The following is a 14646-nucleotide window of genomic DNA, read 5'->3' as shown; positions in this document are numbered from 1 at the left end:
CTGCTGAACAGCTGAGGTTCCTCTACTCCCTAACTGGAGGTCTTGGGGAGTCAGTTACTTATTCTAGAATCTTCTTTCCTCATCTGCAAAACAGAGATGATAAAGAATAGCAACTGCCACACAGGGCTGGCTTGAGGACTGACTGACTAGATAGTATATATAAAACCTTCGGCCAATGCCCACTCTCAGGACAGGTCCAATGTTGTCAGAAGGCCCCCAAGAACAGATCTGCCAAGCGGCCAGGGTCCCTGCTGAGGCCTCTGCCCACCAGGTGGGCAAGTCTTCTTAATATCCGTATTTTTCCTCAGAGAAGGAAATGCAGGCAGGGGATTGTGACATTATGACTCCTGACTGGCTGATCCGAGGTCTAAGCCCCATGGTCTATCCTGGTGACCAACTGTGCTCGGCGAGGCAGAGGCCCCAGACCTGAGCACCCGGGGTGACACACATTTCCCAGGCTGCTGGTGGAGACAGTGCTTCAGATGGCTTTCAGCAGAGAAATCTGCTGGCACTGCCCTGACCAGGGGACCAAACTGAGCATCACCAACAGTGGGGACAAGCTGGCATCACACAGCTACTGGTGGATGCTAAGGATACATACAACACTCCTGCGCAAGGTTCTCACTAGTCAACTCAAACCTGAACTCAACCGACTTCTAGTTTATAGGAAACACAGCAGACGAAACAACAAATCAGACCGTGGGACTCCGCCAGGACAACTCACTTTTCCAAATAGTCAGTGTCAAGAAAGATTAAAAGGTAGGGAGGCAGGGAGACAGTTCTAGAAGAGGCTAAAGAGAGATGACAACCAAATGCAATACACGAAACTTGACTGGAGCCTGACTTAAAAAACAACTATGAATGACATTTTGGGAGAAATTCACACATGCCTGGATATTAGATATTAGTGTCAGAGAACTGTTCATTTAGGGGCCAAATAACAGTACTGTGGTTACAGGCTTATTCTTAGGAGACACAGGATGAGGTACCGAGAAGTGAAGGGTCATGTGTCTGCAGCTTACTTTCAAGTATATTTATATTCTACACACACATAAATAAAGCCAAAGCTGCAACATGTTAACAACTGTTAAATCTAGGTGGTGGGTATTCAAAAGTGTTCACTACAATATCCTTTTAATTTTTTGGCATACTTGCAACTTTTCCTAATCAAACCATTGGGAGAAATTTAAAAAATGAACCAAACCTCATCGACCCAGCCTGTATAGGCACTCACTACCACCCCTATCCCAAACCCGGAGTGACCCCCACTGAGATGAAAGACTCTCAGGCATGCTGGGAAATGAATATAAATTAAGGGTTTATTACAAAATGCAAAATGTTAGTTTCTTATTGTCAGTGGTTCAAGAAAACAAGGCCATGAGCCCTGCGTGGGGCTGGGAGCAAAAATTCAGGCTCAGGAGCGGGCTGATAGGCACTGGTTCACAACCTCCAGCAGGTGGGTGTTCTCTAGGGCGGCTGCCACCCGCTCTTTATCCGCAAGCTGCTTGTTCACTGGGTGGAAAGGAGAGAGCGGTGAAATATATTTATACTCCCACCAACAAAGCCCTCCTGTCGCTGCCTTCCCAGGATCCCAAACCTTGGTCAGGCTACCCGAACCACCTGAGCCCACACCTACCCCACCTTCTTGTGACCCCTTCCCACCTGGCCACTCATGTCTGCTTCCTATACGATAAAGCCTGACAACCCTGGTCCTGTGTACTTAGGAGAGGGAGAGGGCAGGAGTGGGAGAACATGGTAAACACAGGACACTCAAGTCAGGCCAGCTTAGCTCTAGGCTGCCACCTCCACTGGGGAGTCACCCACCTAGTGCCAAACCCCCAACCCTCCCCCTAATCTTGCCCTACAGACCACCATGGCAAGCGGGCAGCCTCCGGGCTAATGCCTCAACACCAGCCCATACTTACCTGCATGCTCCGAGGCATGGGTCCCTGGTGTAATGTGCACGTCCAGCTGGGAGGAAGATAGGTGGGGCCTGAGCACTCACACACCTGTCTACCCCCTTTTCCCCTCTCCCCACTCACCACCTCCATTTGATCCTTCCTCCTAATCATGCCTCTGGACTACCGCCCTTCCATTACACCCCAAACCCACTCATAGCCATTCCATCTCTACCCAAAGGACTGGCCAATTGCTACTGACTTAAAGGCCCACCTGTGCCCCATCCCTGCTCCAAACTTATCTACAGCTCCCTACTGCCCTTCCTGCCACACTCCTCACTACTTTTCTGCACTTTCCAGCTTGGGTCTTTATTCTTGTCCCATCCAACTGGAAAGCCTCCTCCCAGTTTCATCTCTGCTAGCTGGGATCCTTCCAGATCTCACTCTGATGTTCAAGTTCATGCTCTCCATGTCCTCCTCAGTAGCAGACACTCATGCCTGCCCCACCCCCAGGGCTCAGTTCCACCTTACCTTGAAACGCTGGGGAAGGGATCGCAGAAGCTTGACTTTGATGGACAGGCCAATAAGTGTGGCCATACTGCAGTGCGGAATGGTGGGTGTGAAGGCCACGGCCACTGTGCTCTCGGGGTCGCTCACCTGGTTGGAGAGGTGGGATGTTAGGAGTCATGGCCCGTCCAGCCCATAGACCCTCTTCTTAGTTTGTTGCTTCAGGGAAGTCATCTAACCAGTATGCGTCTCAGCTTCCTCATCCATAAAATGGGCACGCATGCACACACACCCCGTTCCAAAGATCCCCTGAGGAGTCCATGAGCTGAGAGAACGCCAGCCCCCTGGTGCACAGCTGAGCCCTTCTGACTCTCCCGAACAAGTCGCTCCCCTGGACGCTGCGAGTGACTCACCTGAACCCGGACTTGCTCTACTACGTTCAATTCTTCCAGCGTCAGTGGATGCTCCGGGTCATTGATAGAGCGAATCAGATGTGGCAAGTGAAGGAAAGGGGACTCTGCGCCTCTGCCCACTCAGAACCCCCCTCCGGGACTGCCCGGCCCTACTACAGCTCCACCGACTACTGGACATCACTTCATCCCACCACCTCCCTGGCCCCCGCGAACCCGCCCGCGCCCGGCAGCGGCGGATATCGAAGATCTCGCGCGCGTCGATGCTGTCTGGAATCTGCTCGTCCTCCTCGCCCGCGGTCACTGGCCGCTCCCCAGAGCGCTCGTAGATGAGGGGGTTAGCGTTCTCGAGGAGGCCGCCCCCCATCCCGCCGCTGCCCACCATCGCGGAACTGCTACCGGCAACTGCAGGCGGGCGCTTCCGCTCCTACGGTGCATTTCCGGGGAACGGGAAGGGGGCGTGGCGTGGCGTGGCGACGGGGTAACGCGAGGGACAAGCTGCCCTGCCGGTATGCCGCCTGCGGTTTGGGTGGAACGGCTGCCTCCGCGCGCTCTCTACGCGGATCCGAGAAAATGCCGAGCGCTCCAACAAAGACACAGAGAAGGGACCACGGTGTGCCAACCGGGAGGGTGCCTGACGGCGCAGGCCAAGGCTGGGGCACTAAAGACCCGTCTTGAGATTGAGCCAGGCGTACCGTCAGGCGTCACTTCCTCCGAGAGGCCTGCCCCTTAGGCTGGGCGGACGCCCAGAGTTGCCTCTGTCCTGGCCTGGTTCACTGCGTTTCGGAACTTCCCAGTGACGCACGTGCACCTTGGGCCTGGGAGTGCTCTCACGGTTCCCAGCGTGCGGCCCTAAAGACGTTCTTCAAATGTTTGTCCAATGGATAAAGGACCGTGACCTCGATTTTGACGGGAGGTGGGGACAGGGAAAGACACGGGGTGGGGTTGAGGGTGTCCTTAAGATGAGTGCCACAATCAGGTGTGCATTTCAAAAGGCGGGCCTTTGCCGAGTAGGGAGGAGGGCCCACGGAGACGCCCAGACCAGGGACAATAGGGGGATGAAGGCGGACCCAGGAAATCGATCCCCGAAAGCAAGGAGGAGTTTTTGGAATGAAGGGCCGTCAGACTTCCCTGCCTTTACTCGGGCGGTTCCTTTCACTCTGAACGAAGGTCGTTTTTATTTATCTGTCTATGGGAATCCTGATCGTGCACTTCCTCAAGGAAGCTCTCCTGGTTTCCCCAATCACAGCTTATTGCTCCCTCTCTCTCCCCCTCGGAACACACTTGTCGGGCCTGTGACTATAAGGACACTGAACGCAGGTTTGTGGAGAGGGTTCTTGGTATTGCGGAGGGGCTGCAGAAGCCTCAAGGTCCCTGCGGAGGAGGCCCAAGAGGACAGAGGGGAAGCGGCTGTGCTAGCCCCTACCTGCCACTGGCCTTTACCCGTTCTGTCCTGCTTTCCTGCCAAACCCATCTTTCCCCGCCTACTCCCCAGTCCAAATTCCAGGCCTGGGCGAGGCACTCAATCGTCGACGGCTGGATGCGTCCCTGCGCAGCCTCTTGGTGAAAAGCAGCATGTCCGTCGGTAGTGCAAAAAGACCTGTGAGCCCACGATGCAGCTGGACCGACTTCGCGAGCGGCTGAGAGCCATGGCCTTCGGGGTCTTGCTTCTCCTTGTCCCGGGCCAGGGTGAGGCTCCGACGCGGGGCGGCAGGGACCGGGGTAGGATTTGCCAAATTCTGCAGAGACAGGACCTGAGGCTGCGGGAGGAAAGGCGTCCGGGAGGTGGGAGCCGGTGGAGAGTTCCAGCACCAGAATCGTGTGAGGGATACGACGCCATCTCTGCGTCCCCTGAGGCGCAGAGAGAGTTTGGGCTGCCCCAAGTCGCACCACCCCAAGGTGCAAGCAGGCCCTAGGGGCTCTGAGCATCGCCGGGGCTGGGGAGTTATTTGGGACATTTCCCTGCGAGTGTTTGTGGTGGAGCTGGGGGTAATAACAACAATAATTATACCTTCCCGCCACCGTTTGGCTCTGAGTGTTTTCGCCCTTGGCCAGAGGGGTGTCCTGACACCCACTGAGCCCCTCTCCACAGGAGCCCTGGGCAAGGTTATTGGCTAAGCCTACAGAAGCCCCCATCCCCCAGCCACCACATCCTACTATCAGACAGACTTCCACGTGCTTCTCTTCACCCCATGCACCCACCCCGAGTGAGGGCAGGTCTTGACCTCCAGGGCAAAGGTGATCTCTCTTTGTGCCAGCCCTTACTGGTAGCCTTTATAGCTTACACTATGTGGGCACGGCACCTGGGCACAGCTCCAGCTCCTGTGCCCCCTCTTTTTAAAAAAAAAATTATTTATTTATTTGGCTGCGCCAGGTCTTAGTTGCAGCACGCTGGATCTTCATTGCCTTGTGCAGGATCTTCCTTGCAGCATGTGGGATCTTTAGTTGCAGCACATGGGATCTTTTAGTTGCAGCATGTGGGATCTAGTTCCCTGACCAGGGATCGAACCCACACCCCCCCGCCTTGGGAGTGTGGAGTCTTAACCACTGGGCCACCAGGGAAGTCCCCTGTGCTCCTCTTGAAGGATGTGATCCTCTAATCCAAATGGGCTCTGCCTGTGGGACCTGATTATCCTCTCCCTTCCCAGTCAAATCTGCCTGGGTAGCGTCCACACTCATGACTACCCCGAGGCCCAACCCATCGTGCTTCTGCCCTTACCCCTTGCTCACCAGGCTCTAAGAGGTCACCGGAACCTTCCAGCTCCATGATCTGCGAGGCCTCGCTGATGCCTCTTTCTAAAAATGTTGCTATGTTGGATGGGACCCACTTTCAGAAAAGAAGAACTGGCAAGCACAGATGATGCGTCTGACCCTCTCCTTTCCCACCCAGTCCTGGCTTATAGGCAGGGACCGTCTAGGTCCCCAGGGCCTTCCACACACTAACCAGTTTACCCAAGAATGGATGTGTGCATGCATCCTTGGTTTTCACCCAAATGGTCACACATTGCCTCCCTTTTTGGTCCCTTGCTTTTCCACTTCCTGACACAGGGAGTGACCTCTCCACATGCCCACATGGTAGAACTTATTCATACTGTTTAATGAAAGGGCTTCTCTTCAAGGAGGAAGCATCCTTGATGTAACTAGCCTCTGATCAGGAACATTTTAGCAGGTTTTGTCTTTTGCTATAACAAACATCAAGCATTAAAGGTCGGTGGAGGCAGTGAATTACATGGGCAGACGTTACATCCCACAAAGGACTTACGTAGACAGCGTGTTCCTCGCGAGAAGGATGAGTCTTCTGACTTGGAAAGGCATTGTTCAGTTGCCCTCTGTGGAGCATGTGAATAGCTGCTAACTCCGGCCTCACCCACACCAGGTGTCGTCAGGTGCATTCATCCACGTTAATCTAATGGGTGTAGGGTAATATAGTTCCATAAGGATGTTTTTTTGTTTTCTTTCTTTTTTTTTTACTTTTTATTATGAAACCAGGCTCAAATCTGCCAAATTCTGCAGAAGCAGAGCCTGAGCCTGCAGGAGGAAAGGCACCAGGGAGGTGGGAGGCAGTGGAGATAACACCAGGGGAATTGGGAGCCTGACTGGATACCTCCCTGCGCCCTGAGGCACAGAGAGGGTCAGGACTGCCCGAGGTCACACAGCACGGCAGGGCTCCTCATCTGACGTAGGGAGAATAATATAACAAACTCAGTGTACCATGATCTACCTTTAACAGTTATCAAGACCTGGGCAACTTAGTTTTGTCTGGATTATCACCTCTCCTTTGCACCATTATTTGAAGCAAATCCCAGACATCATATCACCTGTAATTTTTTTTTTTTGTGGTACGCGGGCCTCTCACTGTTGTGGCCTCTCCCGTTGTGGAGCACAGGCTCCGGACACGCAGGCTCAGCAGCCATGGCTCACGGGCCCAGCCGCTCTGCGGCATGTGGGATCTTCCCGGACCGGGGCACGAACCCGTGTCCCCTGCATCGGCAGGCGGACTCTCAACCACTGCGCCACCAGGGAAGCCCCTCACCTGTAATTTTTTTTATCATGTCCTACTAAAAGAAGAAATATATGTCCCTCATAATTTCTTAATGTAATCAAACATCTAGTCAAATATTATTTCATATTATCTCATGATATTTATGACTTTTTAAAACCATGATTTAAACAAGGTTCTTACTTTAAACATTAGTAGATGTGCTTTTTTTAATAACAGATTTGAGATATAATTCACATGGCATAACTTTTACCCATTTAAAGTGATTTTTAGTATATTCACAGAGTTTACCACATCAATTCCCCTTTCCCCAACATTTCTGTCTCTATGAATACACCAATTCTGGAAGTATAAATGAAATAATCCAATATGTGGTCCTTTGTGACTGGCTTTTTTCACTTAGCGTATTTTCAAGGTTCATCCGTATTGTAGCATGTTCGGTACTCCTTTTTATTGCTGAATAATATTCCATTGTATAGATATGGTACATTTTATCAATCCATTTATCAGTTGATGGACATTTGGATTGTTTCCACTTTTTGGCTATTATAAATAATCCTGCTAGGAACACTCATACACAAGTTTTTTTGTGGACATATGTTTTCAATTCTCTTGGGTTTATACCTAGGAGTGGGATTGCTCGGTCCTGTGGTAACTCTATATTTAACCTTTTTTAAAAAAAATTATTTATTTATTTATTTTTGACTGTGTTGGGTCTTCGTTGCTGCGCGCGAGCTTTCTCTAGTTGTGGCGAACAGGGGCTACTCTTCGTTGCGGTGCAGTGGCTTCTCTTGTTGCGGAGCACGGGCTCTAGGCACACGGGCTTCAGTAGTTGTGGCATACGGGCTCAGTAGTTGTGGTACACGGGCTTAGTTGCTCCGCGGCATGTGGGATCTTCCCGGCCCAGGGCTCGAACCCGTGTCCCCTGTGTTGGGAGGCGGATTCTTAACCACTGCGCCACCAGGGAAGTCCTATGTTTAACCTTTTGAAAAACTGCCAGGGTGTTTTCCAAAGCACCTGCACCATTCTCCCTTCCCACCGGCAATAGACAAAGGTTCCAGTTTTTCCACATCCTTTCCAATATTTATTATTATCTATCTTTTTGAAGTATTTCATGAGTCTCTTTCAATCTTCAGATTCCTCCTCTGCCTCTCTTTTATTTTTCTTGTAATTTTGTTGCTGTGTTGAAGAAACCAGTTTGTTCTGGAGAGTATCCCAGAGTTTGAGGGTTTTTTTGTTTTTGTTTTTCCTGAAGTATAGTTGATTTATAATGTTGTGTTAGTTTCAGGCGTACAGTAAAGTGGTTCAGTTATATATATTATATATTCAGAATGTTTTCCCTTATAGATTATTACAAGATATTGAGTATAGCTCCCTATGCTATACAATAGGTCCTTGTTGGTTATTTTATATATAGTACTGTGTTTGTGTTAATCCCCAGATCCTAATTTATCCCTCCCCCCTTTGTCCCTTTGGTAACCATAAGTTTGTTTTCTATGTCTGTGAGTCACTGTTTTGTAAATAAGTTCATCTGTATCCGTTTTTGTAGATTCCACATACAACAGAGTTTGGGTCTTGCTGATTACATCCCTAGGGTGTCTTTTAACTGTTTCTCTGTCCCCTGTATGCCTGTAAACTTGTATTTATATTCCAGAGGCTTGATCAGACTCAGATTTTAGGTTTTGCTTTGTTTTGTTTGGGGACAAGACTGCTTCATATGTGGTGCAGTGGACTTCCAACAGAAAACATACAATGTCTGGTTGTCTTGCTTTTTGTGACAAAATCAGTTGTTGACATCACAGTCAGATTTCAATGTGCATTTCTCTTAGCACGAGTGAGATGAACATCTCCTCATTTGTGTAAGAGCCGTTTACTGGTATTCCTTATTCTGTCTGAGCATATTCTTTCACCAAATATGCGTAGCTGGCATATTTCTTATTCATTTATAGAAATTCTTTATCTATTAAGAATATCAGCTCTGGGCTTCCCTGGTGGCGCAGTGGTTAAGAATCTGCCTGCCAATGCAGGGGACACGGGTTCGACCCCTGGTCCGGGAAGATCCCACATGCCATAGAGCAAGTAAGCCCGTGTGCCACAACTACTGAGCCTGCACTCTAGAGCCCGCGAGCCACAACTACTGAAGCCCGTGCACCCAGAGCCCGTGCTCTGCAACAAGAGAAGCCACCGCAATGAGAAGCCCATGCACCGCAATGAAGAGTAGCCCCCGCTCGCCGCAACTATAGAAAGCCCGTGCACAGCAACAAAGACCCAACACAGCAAAAAATAAATAAATTAAAAAAACAAAAAAAAGAATGTCAGCTCTTTCTCTGTTAGGGGACTTTCAATCTCTTCCTGCCTCCCTGATCCCCATAGCAGGGCGGGCTGTGCTTTTTATGTTCTAGACACAGCTGCCCTTCTCTTTGTAGTTCTCATACTATCACTCTTTGTTTGGAGGATACTTTCTTTATGTCATTCTTGCCACCTGGAGTGTGAGATCCTTAAGGACAGGAATCTTGTCTGTCCAATTCCCACAGTTCTCCTACTGCCTCCTAGGACCTGGCACACAGTGAGTAGAAAGGACACTCTCACCCCATCAAGCTCATTTGTGACTATTTGTTTGAGGCTAAACTATGGGGCTAAACCATGGTGCCGAGCTCCGAGGAGCCTCAGTGAGCATGGTGGAAAAGGCTGGGGCAGTGAAGGCAGTTGGGGGTGGGGGGCGCAGAGTTACAGGCAGGAAATCTGTAAAGCAAGTGTTGGTAGATCAGTGTCCCTTGAACTGAGCTGAGGACAGGAAGGAGGTGGTGACATCAATAGTCTGGGAGGGCGGCTAAATGGGGAGACCCAACCCTGATGTCCACCTCTCTGCCCACAGGCCAGGACTCTGCCAGCCCCGTGCGGACCATGCGCACGGGCCAGGTGCGGGGGAGCCTTGTCCATGTGAAGAACACTGATGTGGGGATCCACACCTTCTTGGGAATTCCCTTCACCAAGCCACCTCTAGGGCTGTTGCAGTTTGCGCCCCCGGAGCCCCCGGAATCTTGGAGTGGTATAAAGGATGGGACCTCCCACCCAGCCAAGTAAGCAGGGGGTCCAGGGAACTCTAAGCCCTAGGATAGAGGGTACTCTGAGCTCTGGGCCAGGCTGCAGTTGTCATTTCATGTCATTTCAAAACAGCCAGTTTTCCCTCTGAGTTTGGTGGCTTTTCACCTGCATTTTTCTGATAAGCATGCAGGGGCTTGAAAGGGTGAAGTAATTTTCCCAGACTGAGGGCTTAGCACTCAAAGAGCATTAGCTCCACAAGCTGAAGGGACAAGCAGAGACACACAACTCCCTAGGTTCTTGTTGTGGCAAGTGATCTCTGCCACCAGACGAGGCATCTCTGGGAGAGGTTTGAACCTTGTAGGAGCTCCTGACTCTAGCAGCAGACACTGTAGATCCCTGAGGAGCAGAAGACCCCACTCTGCACAGTCACTGTGCCAACCGACAGGGCCAGATGCCATTGACCAAGGGGCGTGTATATGTTCTTGAAACTGGAAACTGTGGGTGTGATGAGGTTCCCTGAGAGTCTGACTTGGGATGAGGGATGTCCCACTGCCCTTCTCATGAGAAATTAATCCATTCCTTTTGTCAGCACATGTATACAGGCTACTGCCCTGTTCCAGGTCTGCCTGAGTACAGTGATATGGTGGTGAATGTCAACACATGCAACCAGTCGTTCTCATAGAGACCCTCCAGAGTCAAGATTTCTCAGCCTCAGGAGAATTGATATCCAAGGCCCTCATAAGCTTGAGGCCTCCTGGAAGACTAGGCTCCATCCCAGCTTCCCCAGAGTCTGTGGCCTGTAGCTTGGTGCAAAGGGGCTTTAGGGAGGGATCACAGGTGAGTGAGGTATCAGAGGAAGTGGGACTAAGGGTAGTTGGGAGCATATCTGGGCCCAGGATCTGGTTATGGCCACAGCATGGCCCCAGGACTGACTGCCTGCCGCGGTCGCCAGGTGTCTGCAGGACTTCGCTAGCATGAAAAGAATGACTCTGAAACTACTGAATGTGACCCTGCCTTCTACCTCCATGTCTGAAGACTGCCTGTACTTCAACATCTACACACCTGCCCATTCCCATGAGGGCTCTAATCTGCCTGTGAGTACCAGGCCACAGCTGGCTAAGGGGTGGGAGGACATTTCTTCTGCAGAAAATTTAAAACAACAAGATCAGCCTGGACCCCCCTGCAGTGTGGACCCTGTTAAGAAGCTTCTTGCTATCAGATCCAAGAGAGTATTTCTTACCCAGCGTGGGTGGCTGATGCCTGGGCACAGGGTCACAGAACCCTGGCTGCTCCCAGACGTCAGAAACTGTGGCCCTGGTAGGGACCCAGGACCTATACCCAACCAACTCATACCCAGGACCCACTCAGGTGCTGAGGGATGCACTTTGAGGTGGCCGGAGACCCCAGCCATGGATTATCTGTTGGGCCAATGAGAACAGAGTACACTTATAATTAATGTGCGTGCATGTGGGGTGATCAGAGAGACATCCCTTTTCTTTCCATGTCAGAGAGGGTTCTGGGAGAAATGGAGCCGGGCTTCGGTATGTGGGACGGGCCCCAAAGTGTGGGAGGCCCGGTTTTCCTGATAGAACTTGGATTGCCTTCAGCCTAGGTCATGAAGACACCACTTTGTCTTGCTGGAGTTCTGTCCATGTGGCTAGGAGGACAGAGCCAAAGTGGTGGTTAGTTTTTGGTAGCAGCTCTGGTGGGTTTTGGGCTTGGTGGGAGCCATATGGTGTCTGTGCCTTGGATTCGCCAGGTGATGGTGTGGATCCATGGTGGTGGGTTTGTTGTGCGCATGGCTTCCATGTATGATGGCTCTGCTCTGGCGGCCTTCGAGGACGTGGTGGTGGTCGTTATCCAGTACCGCCTGGGTTTTCTGGGCTTCTTCAGGTGAGACTGGGGCTGGGCTCAGCAGTGTCGGCTGATGGAGCCAGGACAGTCCCATGACCCTCATCCCTGCCACCTCTCAGCACTGGAGACAAACACGCAACTGGCAACTGGGGCAACCTGGGTCAAGTGGCCGCACTACGCTGGGTCCAGCAGAATATCATCTACTTTGGAGGCGACCCGGACCATGTCACCATTTTTGGCACGTCTGAGGGTGGCATGAGCGTGTCTTTGCATGTTGTGTCCCCCATGTCCAAAGGACTCTTCCACTGTGCCATCATGGAGAGTGGCGTGGCCCTGCTGCCCAGCTTCACTGCCAACTCATCTGACGTGGTCTCTACAGTGAGTGCCCCCAACCGTGGGAAGCCCAGACCTGCTGCCCCATCTCTTACCTCTCAGCCTCCCTTACTTTGTCTGTTAAATGGGGATAACAAGGACTCCCCTGCCATCAGAGGACCTTGGAAATAGCCACCTATGTGGGGATTGTTCAAGGGTCAGAATTCACAGACGTCTGTCAGCGCAGAGGCTGAGTACATTCTATGGCCCACAAGACTGCTGCGCTGGGGGCCCCCAGCATAGGCAGGACCATCTAGGCAGGTGGGATGGCCCCCCTGGCAGAGTCCTCTGAGCATCAGGGAAGTTGGAACAATTTCAAAACTGTAGGAGTCCATTCACAATACTCTGTGAGATTTGGGGTACACCTGCCTCCAACTGGGGCACTGGGCAAACCTCTCTCCCCTACCTGGAAGCATGAGCCAGCCGCTGCCTGGTCTCTTTACAGGTGGTGGCCAACCTGTCCGCCTGTGGCCAGGTTGACTCAGAGGCCCTGGTGGACTGCCTGCGGCACAAGAGTGAAGAGGAGATTCTGGCCATCAACAAGGTTTGACTGATGGACATGGCTGTGGAGGGAAGGGTCCAGTAGGTGTGGGGCAGGCAAGCCTGGGTGCCCTTCATCCTCCCTGGGCAAGTTACTGTAGCTCCTCACCTTGGTGTCCTCACAGCCCTGGATGGGAAATCGAGGCCAGGCCATGCTGAGGCAGGTATAGGACCTGCTGGGGTGGATGTGAGCATTCTGGGACGAGCCAGGAAGGGGTGGAAGATGTCTGCGGCATCAGAAAGTGTCTGCAACCTGACCTTGAGTGTCCCTTAGCCCTTCAGCATCATCCCTGGCCTGGTGGACGGCATCTTCCTGCCCAAGCACCCCCAGGAGCTGCTGGCCTCTGCCGACTTGCACCCTGTCCCCAGCATCATTGGTGTAAACAACGATGAGTACAGTTGGATCATCCCCTCAGTGAGGCCCACTCCCAAGCCTCCGGGTGCGGGGGAGCCCATCCAGTGGGAAGGCCTTGGGGCTTCATAGCTCCAGGCCCATCGTATCTCCAACTCGAGACTCCCCCACCACCCAGGTCGTGAACAATTCTGACACCCAGAAGGAAACGGTCAGAGAGACCGTAAAGGATGGCTTGCAGAAAATATCAGAAATGATGGTGAGGTTCCTGGGGACCTGCCCACCTGGGGAGGGGGCTCCTTTCCTATCCCAAGGCACGGGAAACCCAGCCCCCAGATATCCTGTGCATGCAGCACCCCTCGCCCAGAGCTTGGCCCCTTTCCCCGATTCCCTATCCCATCCCAGGATCTGTCTCCCGGTCCTGCCTCTGCTGCGTCCCGGCCCCGCCAGCCTGCCTAACCTGCCTCTTCCTGATCCCCTGGCGCAGATGATGCCACCTGAGTTTGGTGACCTGTTGATGGAGGAGTACATAGGGGACAGTGAGGACCCCCAGACCCTCCGAATCCAGTTCCATGAGATCCTGGGGGACTGCATCTTCGTGATCCCTGCACTCCAAGTAGCAAAGTTGCAGTGTGAGTACATCTGCACTAAAGCCAGACTGGCTAGGGGGCGACTCAGAGCTGCAGGTGCCAGATGGTCTACTGGTGTCCAAAACCTAGACCATGTCTATTTATTGGTGCCCGGCACTTGATATCCTTCATCGTGGTAAATCCTCATGGCTAGTCTAAGAGACAGACATTTACCCCATTTTACGGAGGAGGAAACAGGTTCAGTGACCTTCAGTGACTTGCCTAAAACCATAGCCTAGGAAGTTCCAAGGCCACAATTTGAACCCAGGCCCTTCCCACTGCCCTTGCTCCAGCCTGGGGTTCCTCCACCCCATTGTCCAGATTCCAACCAGCTTTGGACTTAGCTATGTCATCACCATGGGTGATGCAAGAAAGCTCCAGGTGAGGGGCTGCCAGGTCACGGCCCGTCTTCCCCACCTCCCCAGGTTCCTACGCCCCGTCTACTTCTACGAGTTCCAGCATCAGCCCAGCTTCTTCAAGGACTTCAGACCGAGCTATGTGAGGGCAGACCGTGGAGATGAGGTTCAGTTCATCTTCAGAAGTCCTTTCGGGAGCAGCCACTGTGAGTCTTCCTAGGTGGGGGTCTCAGAGGCTCCTCATTCCCAGGATGTGGGATGCGACATTGGCTAAGACCCTGAGTGAGGGTGACTGCCCTCACTGTACAGATGAGGAAACTGAGGCTCAGCAGGAGGAGGGGATCATGTGTCCAAGACCTGACAGCTAGAAAGATTGAGATTGAATTGGAGTGTAGCATTCTTCCGACTGGAACCCGTGCTCCCTCCACCTCTCCCCCACCCTGACCTTGGGTTTCTGGCATGGGTGCAGAGGGGGTGTTTGAAAGGCCTCTTTCTTTCTTCCTTCTTTCCTTCCTCCCTCCCTCCCTCCCTCCCTCCCTCTCTCTCTCTTTCTTTCTTCCTTTTTTTCTTTCTTTTCTTTCCTCCCTCCCTCCTTTCTTCCTTCCTTTGTCTCTCTCTTTCTTTCCCTCCCTTCCTTCATTCCTTCCTTCCTTGCTTTCTTTTTTTTTTTTTTTTTTTTTTTT

The 14646-nt window shown here is 52.0% G+C and overlaps 3 protein-coding genes across 3 annotated transcripts in view; 1 reads left to right on the top strand and 2 right to left on the bottom strand.

The window, feature by feature from the left end:
* Positions 1-5771, bottom strand: part of CDH16 (cadherin 16) — a 26017-nt gene extending 20246 nt beyond the window's left edge. The window contains exon 1 of the mRNA XM_007457304.1: positions 5768-5771. The gene's annotated coding sequence lies outside the window, so the exon portion shown is untranslated. The remainder of the gene's footprint in view (positions 1-5767) is intronic.
* CIAO2B (cytosolic iron-sulfur assembly component 2B) lies at positions 1300-3200 on the bottom strand. The gene is made up of 5 exons (XM_007457307.1): positions 3059-3200; positions 2819-2898; positions 2430-2555; positions 1926-1971; positions 1300-1512 (listed from the first exon to the last, which is right to left on the bottom strand). Exons 1-5 carry the CDS (start codon positions 3198-3200, stop codon positions 1415-1417), a joined length of 492 nt encoding a protein of 163 aa, XP_007457369.1. The 3' UTR covers positions 1300-1414.
* CES2 (carboxylesterase 2) overlaps positions 4375-14646 on the top strand; it is an 11426-nt gene continuing 1154 nt past the window's right edge. Inside the window, exons 1-10 of the mRNA XM_007457308.1 lie at positions 4375-4504; positions 9691-9895; positions 10813-10954; positions 11620-11753; positions 11834-12092; positions 12532-12630; positions 12901-13041; positions 13157-13237; positions 13466-13614; positions 14033-14169. Coding sequence (XP_007457370.1) covers positions 4429-4504; positions 9691-9895; positions 10813-10954; positions 11620-11753; positions 11834-12092; positions 12532-12630; positions 12901-13041; positions 13157-13237; positions 13466-13614; positions 14033-14169 — 1423 coding nt within the window. The 5' untranslated portion in view covers positions 4375-4428. The remainder of the gene's footprint in view (positions 4505-9690; positions 9896-10812; positions 10955-11619; positions 11754-11833; positions 12093-12531; positions 12631-12900; positions 13042-13156; positions 13238-13465; positions 13615-14032; positions 14170-14646) is intronic.

The sequence above is a fragment of the Lipotes vexillifer genome, unplaced genomic scaffold, assembly GCF_000442215.2.
Source record: "Lipotes vexillifer unplaced genomic scaffold, Lipotes_vexillifer_v1.1 scaffold504, whole genome shotgun sequence".
In the NCBI taxonomy this organism is placed as follows: domain Eukaryota; kingdom Metazoa; phylum Chordata; class Mammalia; order Artiodactyla; family Lipotidae; genus Lipotes; species Lipotes vexillifer.
This window is presented reverse-complemented; position numbering and strand designations above follow the sequence as displayed.